The sequence below is a fragment of the Glycine max genome, chromosome 2 (assembly GCF_000004515.6).
Source record: "Glycine max cultivar Williams 82 chromosome 2, Glycine_max_v4.0, whole genome shotgun sequence".
NCBI classification, from domain to species: domain Eukaryota; kingdom Viridiplantae; phylum Streptophyta; class Magnoliopsida; order Fabales; family Fabaceae; genus Glycine; species Glycine max.
This window is the reverse complement of record NC_016089.4, coordinates 45,674,483-45,689,825: the sequence shown is the minus strand read 5'-3', so window position 1 is coordinate 45,689,825 and position 15,343 is coordinate 45,674,483. Positions and strand designations below refer to the sequence as shown.

Genomic DNA, 15,343 nt, shown 5'->3' with positions numbered 1-15,343 from the left:
TTGTGATGGAGAAGGGGAAGAGTGGGAGTATTTTAAAATTAAAAAAAAAAGTGTTGTGAAATTATGAGAAAAAAAAGGGTGGGAAAAAATGTTAATAAATGCCCTAAATGTAATGGTTAAACAATAAAAAATGATTTTTTTTTTATTGAAAAGAATAACAAAATACTCATTTGTGATTCTCGTTACAATTCTAATAATAATAATAAAATATTTATTGATTTCATAATTAATGCCTTTTGAGAAATGGATTATCTGTATTCCTGAATTGAAACCATTGAATAAATTTATCAAGATAAATTATGAGTGGTTTAATTTATATTTAATGGTTGCAATCAATTGAATGCGGGAATATGAGAATTTTTTAACTACTAGGAATCTTGATCCTACTTTTAGGACATAGTTTAGAAAAACAAAAATAACAAATTTTAATGCTTATGAATTGTATAAAATAGTTTATATTTTCATTTAATTATAAATTATTTTTTAATAATCTTTAAGATAATTATTATAAAAATGAATAAACTTATCATAATATAGTAATTTATGTTTAGATGATTGTGTAAAATTATGTTGCATTGTCATTGATCCTTTTTTCTCAAAAAAAAAACTTCATAATTTAATATCTTAACACACATGCAGGCACGTGCCCTACTCTTGAAAAGCTGAACCGAAAGTTGCCGAGCCCATAGAGCGGGCCCATTCTCGTAGCCCAATCACACGAGCCTCGTTGGAAATAGAAGCCCCTGAAACATGGAAAACAAGAATAACAATTATTAAATTAAAAAAAAAATGTATCAGGAACGTGTGTGGCCCGACGAATTGAATTTGAAGGTGGGGTCCAATCCTGTGTATCAGAGACCACGCTATTTTGTTTGCAGCACGTTCCTTCCAAACGACGAAAAAGAAAAACAACGTTTTCTTCTTCTGCTATCTATCTATCTAGGGCTCAATTCCGATTCCGATTCCGATTCATACTCATAACCCTTTCAATGCTTTATTGAACTAACGAGGTTTTCTTCACGCACCTTGTTTTCTCTGCATTGTTTCGAATTCCATGGAGGAGTCTTCGTACACCGGTCTTCCCACTAGCCACTTGCTCGGTTCAGTTCCTGTGAGCGAGCAGCTTTCGTTTTTTTCCCCCTTTTTTATTTCAATTTGTGCTATTTGTATGCCATTACTGCTTCAATTCACTCTCTGCATGCTCGATCGTGTTCAGAAAATTGTTCTCATTTTTTATTTTCTTTAGGAATTAAGTTGATTGTGCGGAAATTTAGCGAAATGGAATGAAATGAAGTGAAATTATGGAAATAGAAGTGTAATTGTTTGATTGTACACTGACAAAATAGCAAGAACTGTGAAGTCATTTCTAAATTTAGCAAGAGAACTGTGGCCGGTGTTGAATATGCCTGTGATTTTAAGTTTTTGGCATTAATTTGATTTTGTTAACTTATGTCTTTATGGTTATTTCTCTTTCAAAGCCGCTTTGATTTTTGAATTTTATGGTTCTGGCGCTGTAAAAGTTTTTTTTGTTGAACTTGTGTGATCTAAAATACTATTTTTTCTAACTTATTTCAATATTTTTGGTTCTGTGCTTTTACCTGTTTGGTGCTCAGGCTGTCATAACTGAAGAAAATAATGCCACGAAACATGTGGGTATGGAGTTATATCAATTTTTTTGTTTCTTACATTTCTTAATTCTAATGTTTAAGTGCCTCTAAAACAAATGGCTTATGAACATATATGATGCATGTAGCCACCGGTGCAAATATGCAAACATTCCCTCCCAACAATGGAGGAGACAGAGGACCAGGACATCAAACTCTTGGCAGTCCTACTGGTATGTTCTCCAATTTTTGTGACTTTCAGAATTGAGATATTTGTTTTTTTTTTCTTCTGATTTCTCTCTCTTCTCTCTCAGTTTAAATGATTTAACAATATATTGGCCTTTTCCCGTGACGTGAGTACAGGACAGTGAGAGACTAATCAGTATATTGTATAGTGAATTCATGGCTGGCTGGAGGAGATTTGTTTTTTCTTTTAGTTGTAGTTATCTTAGAACTGACCAATGCAACTAGAGCTTTCTAGCAGTTTTTAAACTTTTTTTGCTTATTCACGTCATATTGTCTACTAATTTATGTGTTATATGTTCTAAATTACTTGTCAATTACATCCATTCGTAACACTTCTGATATTGTAGAATTAGAAAACACCAATTATAATCCTAGACCTTTACTCAGCTATTTTGGGGGAGAGTTAGCATATTCTATGATTTCTTTAATGTGTCACTGCTGTAATTTTACATTTGCTTAAAGTCATTTTCATACTCCCAAGTATGGTTGCTGACACTTAGTTCCTGTTTTTCCCTTTTCAAACTAAGTAGTTATTTTATTTCCATTCTCAACCCAATATTCTACTTAAGTTATATTTTGACCCCTTTTGCCTTATGCTACTTAATGAGAAAACTATTATGCTGTTCTTAAATAAATAAAATTTAATGTTTTCTTTATACCTGCATCCCAAGTGCCTCTTTTGGTTGAAAGGAATTTTATTGACTAATTAATCATACATATGGATTTGAGTTTTTGTTTATTTTATATTTTCTTATGTTATTCACTATGACAAAGTTATGATTTTTTATCTTATTAGTTATTACATCTTAGTCATCAATTGCTTCTTGTTAAAAAACAAATTAAATTTTGCAAATATTTTAGCTATTTTTTAATTCTTATTATATTTTATACTTTATATGAACTTTTTAATCAAATTGTCAATAGTGAGGACCAATCACCTGAAACCAAGAAAAGAAAGTTCCTGTGTGCATTATCTTATGGACTTTCATATATCTGAAATATAGTTATATAATTTTATTTTAATGATGTTAACTGCCATAAATTTTATTTAAGCTTATTTTAATGATGTTACTCTGCTAGTATCTGTATAAATAAATAGATCACCATGCCCAAGCATCACCAAGCATTATTTCTAAATTCTAATTATGGTTTTACACAATTAATAATTGCATATCTTAAGTGTGGTTCTCTGCATTAAACCAATTGTTTTTTCTGAATTTTCAATTATCTATAGATTTTAGTTTCATCATTGACCAAGATTCACACCGTTGATTGATTCTATGGTCAGATTTGTGAGTAGAGGCCATTTGTATTTTCATTTTTCTTTGTCACTTGCTGATATAATAATGCCGTTTATTTTTCTCTTGTTTGTTCATCCATGCAGAAGCTTTTGAACAACAGCCAGCAAACAACTGGAGGGGAATCTTTAGCATGTCATCATATTCAGAGTATTTCAATGTAGACACAGATGTTGTCTTAATCAGATTGATAAGTTCCTTGAATCCAGTTGCTGCAGACTTTTTCAGCAAGATAGATGCTAACCCTGATTTGTGCGTTATTTTTTTGTGCCCTTGTGCTTTTATACTTCCAATTATCAAAATAGAGATATTGATTTGGATTACTATTGAAATGTGGTAATTGGGGGAAATTTTAATTCAATTAAACTGTTACCATAAGATTTTGGGGAAAATGCCTGTTATTTTACTTTCTGCCCCTTTTCTCTCTCTTTTTTTTTTTCTGTAGATATTTGAGTTAAAGGAGACATTTTTCAAAACATAACCAGATTTTCAGCACCCTTGCCCAAAAACAATAAATAGTGCATATAAATGGATATCTAATTCTAATGGTGAGTCTTTTCTGTTGTATAGATATGGGCTTATATGGATCTCAACAACATTGGTTTTTGTGCTTGCCTCACTTGGAAATCTGGCCACGTTCCTTATGCAAAAACATGCAGATAACAGTACCTCTTGGAGCTTTGATGTCAGCTATGTGAATGTGGCTGCATGCTCTATCTATGGCTATGCAATTGTGGTTCCATTGGCATACTACTTCTTCCTTCAGTATATGGGTTCAAATGCTAGCCTTATAAGGTTTTGGTGCTTGTGGGGGTATTCCCTCACCATTTTCATCATGTCTTCTGTAAGTTTCTGCTTTCTCCAATGTGTTAAATTGTATTATGCAATTACTTATACTACAAATAATGTTGCACAATTATTTATACCAGTACCACACATGTTCAGTGTGGGGGATGTGGGCCTGAAGGGGAAAATTGGAATAGACAGTGCCTCAACAAAGTGAGGCCCTCCTCCTTTAAAGATCAATGGACTTTGAGCTCATCATCCCTCCTCAGTCCTCAGCATGAAAATATCAGTTAGAAACCAAGGTTTGGGTGGTAATATATTGCAGTGACTGGATAGCAGTGTACAATGATTTTTTTCCCCGAGTCTGTGCAGCATAATTATAATATATCTCAATATCCGGATTGGATACACGGCTTCTTTTCACATGTTTGTTGTTATCATAAAGTTCGATTTAAGTTGAAGCTGAATTTTTATAAATTGTGGTAGGAAATTACGTCAGTAGTTTGCTAATTATGCTTTAATTTTTTGGAGTCTTTCAAACTGTTATCTAATTCGTATTTCTTGGGATATTTTCAGTTCCTGTTGATAATTCCTGTTGAGTTTCTTCGGTGGGTTATAATACTCCTTACGGGCGTTGCCTCGGCAAGCTTTGTTGCCTTAAACCTGAGATCTTATATAGAAGGCAATGAACTTTCAGTGGCGATTATTGCAGCATTTTTCTTGCAAATGGCTTTGGCAATCTTCATCAAGGTTTGGTTCTTTCCGTAGCTAAAATGCACTGCAGTGTGAAGAGTAAGACCCAAACACTATCATTATGAGCTCACTTCATTGGCTAACTTTGTTCAAGACGCGAGTGGAATCGTCTGAAGCAGAATTGGTTTGTGTATTTACTATAATGGAATGATGAGAAAGAATTGCAGAGAGAGTAGTGCGATTTCTGTATCAGCTGGGTCTGAGTTTCCGTATGATTTCTGCCTAAAGTCTTGTGGAAGACCCAATACTTTGGAAGGGGATGAACAATCATGATTTGTAGTATCTGCCTATGTTTGAGCTTCTTGCATATTTCTGTAAATATACTGCGTCAAGTTAATCTTTTTTTAATCGATTTTTTTTAAAAGTAGCTGTTTTGCGTGAAGCCAAGGCAATTTCCTATGCTGGTGAATCAAATTTTGCTCTTTTCATCTCCTGTTTGAAAGTGACAATGTAATGTGACTCCTCTTGTAACACGCTTGCATGTTATTTTTAGTTGAATAAGTATAAGTACTAGGTAGCGTGTAATTGGGTATCCTAACATTGAGTTTAATCTTGATTTACATGCTCAGTTTTTAGTATCATCTAATTATAAATAAAAATATCATTTGAAGAGTTTAGTAGATAACTTTTTTTATTGTCATTAAAATAATTTTCATTAATCAAGATTCGTGGTGACCCAATATTAAAACTAAATAGACTGTAATACTATAATGAACTAGTGTATTATAATTAGGTGTAAAATCATGACAGCATGAAAATTCCTTTCAATATCCTACTAATAATAAAAGTTTGTAAGTCAACTAACTTACTACCCGTTACGGATTGTTGCAAGACTAGGGCATGACAACGGGTGGAGGCGGGTTTAGTCTCCTCACCTCCCCCGTCTTGGACTCTCTAAGCCCTTCTTGTCATCAATTTTTTTTGGGTTCAAAAATTAGACTCATTTTTGTTCTTATTTGAGGATTAGGTTTTTTCACCTCACTTTTGATCCAATCTTGTTTTTTTATTTATACAAAATGAAGAAAATAGGACATTTTTTTTGTTGTAATTGGATTAAATCTATTACAACATGCTAAATTAAAATTTCAAGTGATCTCATTTATTTTTGGATAGTTAAAAAAAATAGTAATTATGACATCTTGTTTATCAATGTTGAAATTTCAAGTGTTCAATAACAAATTAAATAAAAATTGTTTACTCTCATTTATTTTTTGAGCTCAACATAAAATTAAATAAAAATTATACACAATTATAAAGAAAACAATAATTTCATATATAAAATAAACACTAATCCATTAAAATTGTAAGGTTATAATAATAATTTAAAATATTTATTATATCAAAATAACAGTAAAATTGGAACAAAAATTTTTTCCATCAAAATTGATCTCATTCCCAAACTCGATCAATTCAACTTTTTCCATTAAAATCGAGATAGATTTGGATCAATCTCCACAAAAATGAATACACTTGCCTATTCAAAACAAACGTTATATTGAAAAAAAAAAGTACGAAAATGAATCATGGAAATGGGAGCTCTTAGAGCAACTTTAATAGTACAAACACAATAACTTAAAATTACTCCGGAAACGAAAACCATTCTAACAAAAGCCACTTTGGATAATGGATATGGACTTTTGTCATATTTTCTTATAAAGAAATAAAGAATGGTTGCTCACAAAAAGTAACTTCAATTATTGTTACTCCTACAATTAAAGTCTTGAAATAAAGCGATTAAAGCAGCTGGTAGTATATCACAAGAAATCATTTCATTCGTAAAATATATTTTAAAAAATAATCGCAACAATTAGCATTTTTCAAATAATTTGGGTTAAATTACTTATTTGACTTTAGGTTTTCATTCCGAAATTTAATTATCTTTGACAACTCGATACACTTTGAAAATGTTTGCATGTTCTTTTGTTTTAGAAAAAAAAAAGAATACTTTGAAAATGTTTGTATAATTTTAGAAATAATATAAAATATTTCATATTAGTTTGATTTTTGTTATTTGAGTGCAATAATAATAATAATAATAATAGGAATTATTATATTTGACATATAAATTACTCCTTTTACATTTAGGAGTATAAGAATCGGTTTTCAATGTTGGTGATTATACTAAACTTTTTACAAATAGTTAAACTAAATTAACTTTTAGAAAAAAATGTATTTGTAATTTATCCAAGAACATGCAATCATGCAAGTCAACTCATCATACCCAGCTATAGACACAGGTGATAGGCTCATAAAAAATTAGGAATACAGGATAAACCAGCTGGAGTGTATATTTAATTAATTAATCATTTTTTAAAATTTTGTTGCCTTGAGTTTTCCAATTTTGGTTGCAGGACAAGACAACGTGAGGGCTACAAACTATTTAAATGGAGTTTAGGTTGTTTACAGCCACCCTAGCTTTTTATAAATATTGAATGGTGAATATTTTTGCTGACGACGTTAGACAGTTGCAGAAAATCCACATGCATTCAAATTTTCAAATGACGTATCGCGTGTTCCACAAGGTTTTTATTTGTTATGATTTACAAAATTAACAAAAACAATTTGTTATTTTTAAAATAATGTTATTTTAAGAGGAAATAGTTAATTTAAGTAAGTTTATTGATTCTTAAAACTATTATTTTAAAAGTTATACTAATAATATTTTCTTATTGAACCATAACATGTAAAAATTTATATTAATTTTTCTTGTGTACAATAGCATCAATAAGATTTGAAAAAAATATTATATAAATTATCTAAATTTTCTCAGCGCTCTAAGCTGACGCTAATGAGTAAGTTTTTTTTGGCAAGTTAAACTGTTGTTTTAAACACTATCATAGTGACATAAACTAAAATAATAACATTAAATTCTTCTAGGTTAAGTCTATGGTTAATAGAATGAAAATTTTCTTTTTACAATAATTCTTTCACATTGCTCAATAACTAAACCACACAATATTTAACCAATTGATCTAAATTCGATTGTTACAGGACAAAAATTATAGCTGCACACTTATGTGTATGCAATTTTCTCATTATTAAATAAATTCTACATGGTAAATGAAAACACAATCTAAATTTCATTAAAAAATATATATTATTATAATTATAATTTAATAAAAAAAAGTTATTCACTCATAATATAATTTTTTTTACATCATCATTTAATTATATAATTTATCATAATAAATTTGTTAATTTTATAATAATTATTTAAAAAAGATGAATTTGTGATTGAAGTATTTTATCCTATGAGTGTAAAAGTATTTAAAAAAGATGAATTTGTGATTGAAGTATTTTATCCTATGAGTGTAAAAGTATTTTATGGTGTCTGATGATTAAACTACTCTTATAACTTTGCAGTATTTTTTTGTACATATATAATTTTGTAGTATTAAGGAGCGATTTGCCACGAAGGTGAAAGAAAGTAACGCGGCAGGTTGTGATTCGGCGGCGCTATCCACTTTGATTCCATTTGCATTCGAAGGTCTTCTCTGCTCCGCTCCAGTATCAGCACGCAGCCATGGCGGATCCTTCTCGGAGTTTCATGAAGGACGTGAAGCGCGTGATCATCAAGGTCGGCACCGCCGTGGTCACTCGCGAGGAGGGAAGGTTAGCTGTCGGAAGATTAGGCGCTCTCTGCGAGCAGATTAAGCAACTCAACTCCCTCGGATACGACATTATTCTCGTCTCCTCCGGCGCCGTCGGCATCGGCCGCCAACGACTCCGCTACCGCAAATTGATCAACAGCAGCTTCGCCGACCTCCAGAAACCCCAACACGAACTCGACGGCAAGGCCTGCGCCGCCGTCGGACAGAACAGTCTCATGGCTCTCTACGATACTCTCTTCACTCAAGTAAGAAACCACTTTATAAATTGTTATTACTATTACATTCATGAACAAAATTTAGATTCAGTTTTTTAGATAATGTTTTCGAATCGGAATTAGAGTTTTGCGTTGGTGATTTGCATTTCAATTCTAATGTCAGAATAACGCTAAAGTCTTCTAGGTTTTGTGCTATATTCATTTTCCTTGAACTGCACGTGCTGTAATTTTAATTTTTCATTTCGCGGTTTCAGCTCGATGTGACGTCTGCTCAGCTTCTTGTGACGGATAACGATTTTCGAGATAAGGATTTCAGGAAGCAACTTACTGAGACCGTGAAATCGTTGTTATCGCTTAAGGTTATTCCGGTGTTCAATGAGAACGATGCTGTCAGCACTAGGAAGGCTCCCTATGAGGTTTGTTACTCCACTTCCGTAATTTTGTTCGTGGAACCTACCAATGTGTTCTTTGTAGGTCACATGATATGATCCAAATGATGTTGATTCTGTATCCGAGGTTTTGTCTGCCTTTTTGCAACCGTAAAGCATATATTCCATCGGCCTCATTTTATTTTGACACTTTTTTGTTTGTCCCAAATTATTTGTTCACTCTCAATGAAATGATAAATATACTAGTAGATGTATTGGTGCAATTGTACAGTTTAGTTAACCATTTATGAAATAAGAGTATCTGTTAATCAGATAAGATTATTTTTAATCACGATAATAGGTATAATGAATTGCTTTTCTAGATGTGTGTATTACAAGAGAGGGAGTAGCAATTTCTGTAAGGAAAATAAGACTCATTTTTTCTTCCATTCTTCAACGGATTTTATTTGGTTGTTTGGAGGTCAACATTTTTCATTTGAACTTTTTCTTTTCCAGATTGAAAGTTTAGTTTGAAGTTGCTGCATTCTTTCCAGTTCTATATATTTAAGTACATCAAGTGTCATTAACGTTTTTTTTGTGCAGGATTCTTCTGGTATATTTTGGGATAATGATAGTTTATCTGCTCTGTTGGCCTTGGAGTTAAAAGCCGATCTTCTTGTTTTGTTGAGTGATGTAGAAGGTCTTTATAGTGGCCCTCCAAGTGATCCACATTCAAAGCTTATTCATACGTATATTAAGGAGAAGCATCAGAATGAAATTACTTTTGGTGACAAATCTAGAGTGGGAAGAGGTGGAATGACTGCCAAAGTAAAAGCTGCTGTTCATGCAGCTGATGCTGGCATTCCTGTTGTTATTACCAGGTGCACTTTTATACCATATTGCAGTGAAAGATTATTACTCTGCTGTGTTTAGGTTTTAATCAAAGCATTTCTTATCAGTGTTGTTTTCAATTAGAAATAGGTTAGTTAGGCCTTGACATCTAAACACTGTTTTGTTAAACCACAAGCAATTTTGGAAACTTGAAAAATTGTTTAAATTGTTTGCACTTACCTGTTTCTTTATTCCTTGTTCTTCCAATTTCTTTTGTTTGCCTTTTTGTCCGCCACATGTTTCAAGTTCATAAATTTAAATGAAAATGTGTGTACATGTCCACATAGAGAATGAGAGAATCACTTGTGAAACCCCCTCCTTTTCTTTTTGATTTTTTTTTCTACCCCAAGAACCCTATGAAATCAAGTGTGTTATTGGATGATCATCTTTACAAGTTGTTGGTTTATCCTTGTTTCTGTCTCATTTTTTTCTCCTTACAGTGGTTTTGCAGCTGAGAATATTATCAATGTTCTCCAAGGACAACGCATAGGAACTCTCTTCCATAAAGATGCACATGAGTGGGTCCAAGTAAAAGAGGTTGATGCTCGTGAGATGGCAGTTGCAGCCAGGGAATGTTCCAGAAGGCTCCAGGTATCTTTTCTATCTTCACATTTACAATATGTCTGACAAATCATAGATATATTACTGAGATGTTAGTGAAGCAATCCTAATATCTTAATTTTACTATGCAGGCCATATCTTCTGAAGAAAGGAATCAAATTTTACATAAAATAGCTGATGCCCTGGAAGCAAATGAAAAAATAATCAGGACTGAAAATGAAGCTGATATTGCTGTGGCACAAGAAGCAGGATATGAAAAATCCTTGGTGGCAAGGCTAGCTATAAAACCTGGGAAGGCAAGAAAGTTAACTTCTAGAAGAAATTGTCCATATTTTAACAAACTGAAGAGTTTATGATGCTAAACTATGATAACTGACAGATTGCAAGCCTTGCAAACAACATGCGAATTATTGCCAACATGGAAGATCCAATTGGTCAAGTATTAAAAAGAACTGAGGTAATGGGAAGTTGATCTGGAAATATATATTTTGGATCATGGTAGTTTCAAAACAACAGTTGCTGAGCCCACTTTCTGAGTATAATCAGCTTCCTTTCTGCATAGTATTAACATCATATTCCAATTTTACATCTTAATAGTAGATAAGATAGACTTGCATTTTTCTTGATCTTGTTGAAGGCAAATTAATTTAGTGTAACTTGCATTTTTTTTTTTGGGTGTTTTTAAGCATGAACAAATTTCTCGTTGACAGTCATAATTGCACCCAATTTGTTTTACAAAATATTGATCTGTAGTGTTTCTGACAGCTACCCTTTTATTTAGCTATCAGATGGGCTAATTTTAGAGAAGACATCATCTCCTTTGGGAGTGCTCCTTATTGTTTTTGAGTCACGCCCTGATGCTCTTGTACAGGTGAAAGCCTTTTTTCGTATTTTCTCTTTCTCTTTTCACCCTTTGTTTAAACTTTGTTGAGTACTGCAGAATTTTTTCCCCAAAGGGAAAACAAGCTCTCTTCGTTTAAATTTGTACTCAGTGTTCAGCATTTATATTCATTTTATCCTTGTTTACTGCTGTTTGAAGTATCAACCTCTAAAGATGTTAGGGAAGATCTGTTTAAAGGCTACCAGATGAGTGGGTTTTCAAATGAGCTAGATGATATCATGGGTATGGAAATTTAACTCTGATTTATATGGTCCTTAGCAGTAAAAGTAAGAGTTGAAAGAACCCTGTGTTCCTCCACTTGGGCCATGCAAGCAAAAAAGTGGAATATTTTATTGTATAGACACATGAACTTTTTTGAATTTTGTTTTGCTTCCTATTAACCAGTTAATTTTTTTTCTGGCATGGAATTTTCCATAATCTTGAAAATGTTGTCTCATTGACTGTGCTGATTTTTTTTAACCTATTGAATATAATTTTTGATAGCCAATACTTCCACGTCGCTGATGCTGTTGTTTTTCTATGCCAATGTATTGTGACATGGTGATATGCTGGTGTCATATATTTCTCATTTCATTTTGTTCACATCCTTGAGGAGCATCATTTTTTTACTTATGTTTTCCTTTTCCTTTTCTAAATTTGTGCATGAACCTGTTAGAATGGTATGCATATGTTCGTAATTTATTAAGTGAATATAAAGTTGTACTGCTAATCACTATTGATCTGTAAATGGATTAATGTTATGGTATGAATGAACTTTATGAGCTTAAAGCAGTTTGATTGGTTATCTGTATCTACATTTTAAGTGGTAGCTTCTTATCATCTGAACAGATAGCTTCACTGGCAATCCGAAGTGGGAATGGACTTCTCTTGAAAGGTGGCAAAGAAGCTAGGCGGTCAAATGCAATTTTGCACAAAGTTTGGTTTCAAATAAATTAATTTCTGAACTATTTCCTTTTTCAATTTTATTTTGTTTCATAGTCGCCATTAATAAAATATTTATGGGGGTGATTTTGTATCTCTGAGATGCAGGTAATTACTGAGGCCATACCAGATACTGTTGGTGGAAAACTTATAGGACTTGTGACCTCAAGGGAAGAAATCCCTGAGCTACTTAAGGTGAACTAATCAGTGGAGCTTAATTTCAGTTTCATAACCCTGTTCACCTTAAGCATTGGCACCTTTCTATTTAAATTTCAGCTGGATGATGTAATCGATCTGGTGATTCCAAGAGGCAGCAACAAACTTGTTTCTCAGATCAAGAGTTCCACTAAAATTCCTGTTTTAGGTCATGCTGGTAAGACTATTATGCTTAATGGCACTTTTACTTTGGACTGTGTGATTTTGGTCCCTCAAGTTTTTTCAAGTTGATTAAGTCCCTCTATTTTTGAAATTAAGCAAATTTGGTCCTGCTGCTAAATTTTTTTTACCTAAGACCATCAAATTCTCATTTTCTACTTAAAATCTTCTCAAATTAAATCGGTTAAATTGTTTTAAATCATCTTCTACTCAAAACTCATTATTCAAAGCATCAAATTTCATATAAAATAGAAAATTCTCAAAATTTTCAGTTCCAACCATAATCTTATATCCTATAAAATCCTTCAAATTATATCAATTTTTTTTATATAAATTTCTGACTTTTAAACTTTTAAAACTATCAACCTCAAATCCATCATAAATCCCTAATATTTGGATATAAAATAATAACTTGAAGGTTTGAGATGATTTTTTTTATGACAAGGCAATTTTATTTTTGCTTAATTTCAAAATCTGGACATAATTGGTTTGAACAAAGTTTGACAGATCAAAATCGAAAACGTTCCAAACTAAATGGACCAAAAATGCAATTAAACCTTTAATATAATATAGAAGCCGCGCTTGATATTACTGTATTTCTTTTTTTTTGGATTAATAATCTGCGCTATTACTAATCCAGATGGAGTTTGTCATGTCTATGTTGATAAGTCTGCTAATGTGGAGATGGCAAGGCGGATTGTACTTGATGCAAAAATAGATTATCCAGCAGCCTGCAACGCCATGGTAAACTAAATGTACTCAATGACCCTACAAGATTGGTAAAGCCAGCAATGTCTGATGTACATAACTTCTCTGTTTTCAAATTCCAACATTCAGGAAACACTTCTTGTCCACAAGGATTTGATAGAGAAAGGTTGGTTAAATGATATTGTTGTTGACCTACGAACTGAAGGTATGATTTATAGCCATCATTTCCTCTTATTCTGTATTTTTTCAACTACATAGGCATTATCTTTTAAAGTTTTTTGGAATGACTAAATTATGCAGGCGTTAAATTATATGGAGGACCAAGGGCAAGTTCTCTGTTAAATATTCCACAAGCACAAACATTTCATCATGAGTACAGTTCGCTGGCTTGCACTGTTGAAATTGTGGATGACGTGTATGCAGCTATTGATCATATAAATCTTTATGGAAGGCATGTCACTGTTTTCTTCTTGATAGGAAACATGTTGAAATATATTTTGGTTTCATTTGTCTTCTTTGCTCTTGTCCATTTCAATTGACATCTATGTTAGTGTAGTGAACTTAGATGGAAAAGTGTCATATATTCTCTTTCTTTTATGGCAGTGCACATACTGACTCCATCGTTGCAGAAGATAAAGAAGTTGCTAATGTGTTTCTACGCCAAGTAGACAGGTAATATTTGAAATATCATGCTTCTTTTTATTTAATGAAAAAAAAAATCCCGGGAAATAAAATAAAAAAGATGTTTCACTCAATTCTCTACTTTGTAGCGTCTCATTATTGTGTGTAATTTAGGTGGTCTTTGACAAAGTTGCTAATTAGTAAACACAAAACAAACATTTCCTTTAAACTATTAACTGCTTTCCTAAAAGATATCAACGCACAAGTACAATGACATTTATGTAAATATTGTTCATCTTGTATTGGCAGTGCTGCTGTTTTTCACAATGCAAGCACCAGATTCAGTGATGGGGCAAGATTTGGACTAGGCGCAGAGGTATAATATTGTTTGCATTTTATTTGTAATCAATCTATTGCATTAAGGTTGTTGATTTATTATGTAATTCCCTTCTGGTTGAATAGGTTGGAATTAGTACGAGCAGGATTCATGCTCGAGGTCCAGTAGGAGTTGAGGGATTGTTAACAACAAGATGGTATGAACTAATATGGTCATTATGCTGATAAGTTACTAAATTAAATATTTCAGTCCTTCATTTGTCCGTTGTCACTGATAGTGTACACTGTACACCTTAAATATCAATAACTTGCTGCTACACAATCACGGAAAGTAGCCAAACTAAGACACTGTTTTATTTTAATGGAACTATTTCGCAAGACTACTCTAGAGTCTACATCACTGTCCTAACCATTTATGATTTATAATATAATCATATTGACATTTTATAGTAAAACCCCCGAGTTGTATGTGGTATTTCCTTTGTGTTTTATTGTCCCTTTTGCGTATGCAGGATACTAAAAGGAAGTGGACAAGTAGTGGATGGTGATAAAGGGATTGTCTATACCCACAAAGACATTGCAACTTAATTTGAATGGTCTAATTGCTATACTTCCTTTTGTAGCCTTTTCATTTATTTTGACAGTTGAGAACGGTATAAAATTGGGCAATTAAATAAAATAGGGTCATTTGTATCATCTGATGGTTCCTTTCCTTCAAGAATTTTGTCAGCAATTACAGTTTGTTGTTGAATTTGTTATTTAACGCATCCGTTTCTGTTATGGCATACGAATAAAGCACCACCTCTAGGAAAACAGAGAATATGAAGTCTCCGCAATGGAATCCATTTATTGCTTTGTTAACGACAATTGGATATTTATAGTTTCAGTTTTTGAGATGTTATTTTTCTTTATATACAACGTTGTATTTTTCCCACAGAAAGGGAAGAGGTTGCCCCTACCATTCCAGGTTGGAATGGATTAAATACCTACACTGAGGTAAAAGTACAGGAAGATATTACTATTTTTTGTTATAGGAATTGCAGAATTGCCGATCTTAACCATGTGGACTAGACTATCAGAAAACCTTTATCTTTGTATAGGGGAAAACAGAAAGCCTTAATGCTAACACGAGAAGAAAATCCAAAGGA

At 32.5% G+C, this 15,343-nt stretch overlaps 2 protein-coding genes across 3 annotated transcripts; both read left to right on the top strand.

Annotated features, from left to right (window-relative positions):
- The first annotated feature begins 807 nt into the window (after positions 1-807).
- On the top strand, positions 808-5,212 carry LOC100810521 (protein YIPF1 homolog). 2 transcript variants are annotated; one of them, XM_003519315.5, is made up of 6 exons: positions 808-1,111; positions 1,614-1,653; positions 1,754-1,837; positions 3,235-3,400; positions 3,719-3,992; positions 4,511-5,212. In XM_003519315.5, exons 1-6 carry the CDS (start codon positions 1,055-1,057, stop codon positions 4,700-4,702), a joined length of 813 nt encoding a protein of 270 aa, XP_003519363.1. In that variant the 5' UTR covers positions 808-1,054; the 3' UTR covers positions 4,703-5,212. The 2 variants fall into 2 exon arrangements, with proteins under 2 accessions (XP_003519363.1, XP_006575515.1); XM_006575452.4 differs by lacking the exon at positions 808-1,111 and having other exon boundaries at positions 1,608-1,649.
- Positions 5,213-8,062: 2,850 nt separating this feature from the next.
- ALDH18B2 (delta-1-pyrroline-5-carboxylate synthase) lies at positions 8,063-14,891 on the top strand. Its single transcript, XM_003519314.4, has 17 exons — positions 8,063-8,543; positions 8,768-8,929; positions 9,485-9,762; positions 10,213-10,363; positions 10,465-10,629; positions 10,713-10,790; positions 11,115-11,204; positions 12,063-12,149; positions 12,264-12,350; positions 12,432-12,528; positions 13,171-13,274; positions 13,368-13,443; positions 13,539-13,689; positions 13,842-13,910; positions 14,169-14,235; positions 14,322-14,392; positions 14,708-14,891. The coding sequence occupies exons 1-17, from the start codon at positions 8,211-8,213 to the stop codon at positions 14,781-14,783; spliced, it is 2,142 nt and encodes a 713-aa protein (XP_003519362.1). The 5' UTR covers positions 8,063-8,210; the 3' UTR covers positions 14,784-14,891.
- Positions 14,892-15,343: the final 452 nt, after the last annotated feature.

Coding starts and splice junctions, on each gene's coding strand:
- LOC100810521 (XM_003519315.5), top strand. CDS start 1,055: ATGGAGGAGTCTTCGTACACCGGTCTTCCCACTAGCCACTTGCTCGGT. Junction 1,654..1,753: donor TAATGCCACGAAACATGTGG/GTATGGAGTTAT, acceptor TGATGCATGTAG/CCACCGGTGCAAATATGCAA. Junction 3,993..4,510: donor CCATTTTCATCATGTCTTCT/GTAAGTTTCTGC, acceptor GGATATTTTCAG/TTCCTGTTGATAATTCCTGT.
- ALDH18B2 (XM_003519314.4), top strand. CDS start 8,211: ATGGCGGATCCTTCTCGGAGTTTCATGAAGGACGTGAAGCGCGTGATC. Junction 10,791..11,114: donor AAGTATTAAAAAGAACTGAG/GTAATGGGAAGT, acceptor CCTTTTATTTAG/CTATCAGATGGGCTAATTTT. Junction 14,393..14,707: donor GGATTGTTAACAACAAGATG/GTATGAACTAAT, acceptor TTGCGTATGCAG/GATACTAAAAGGAAGTGGAC.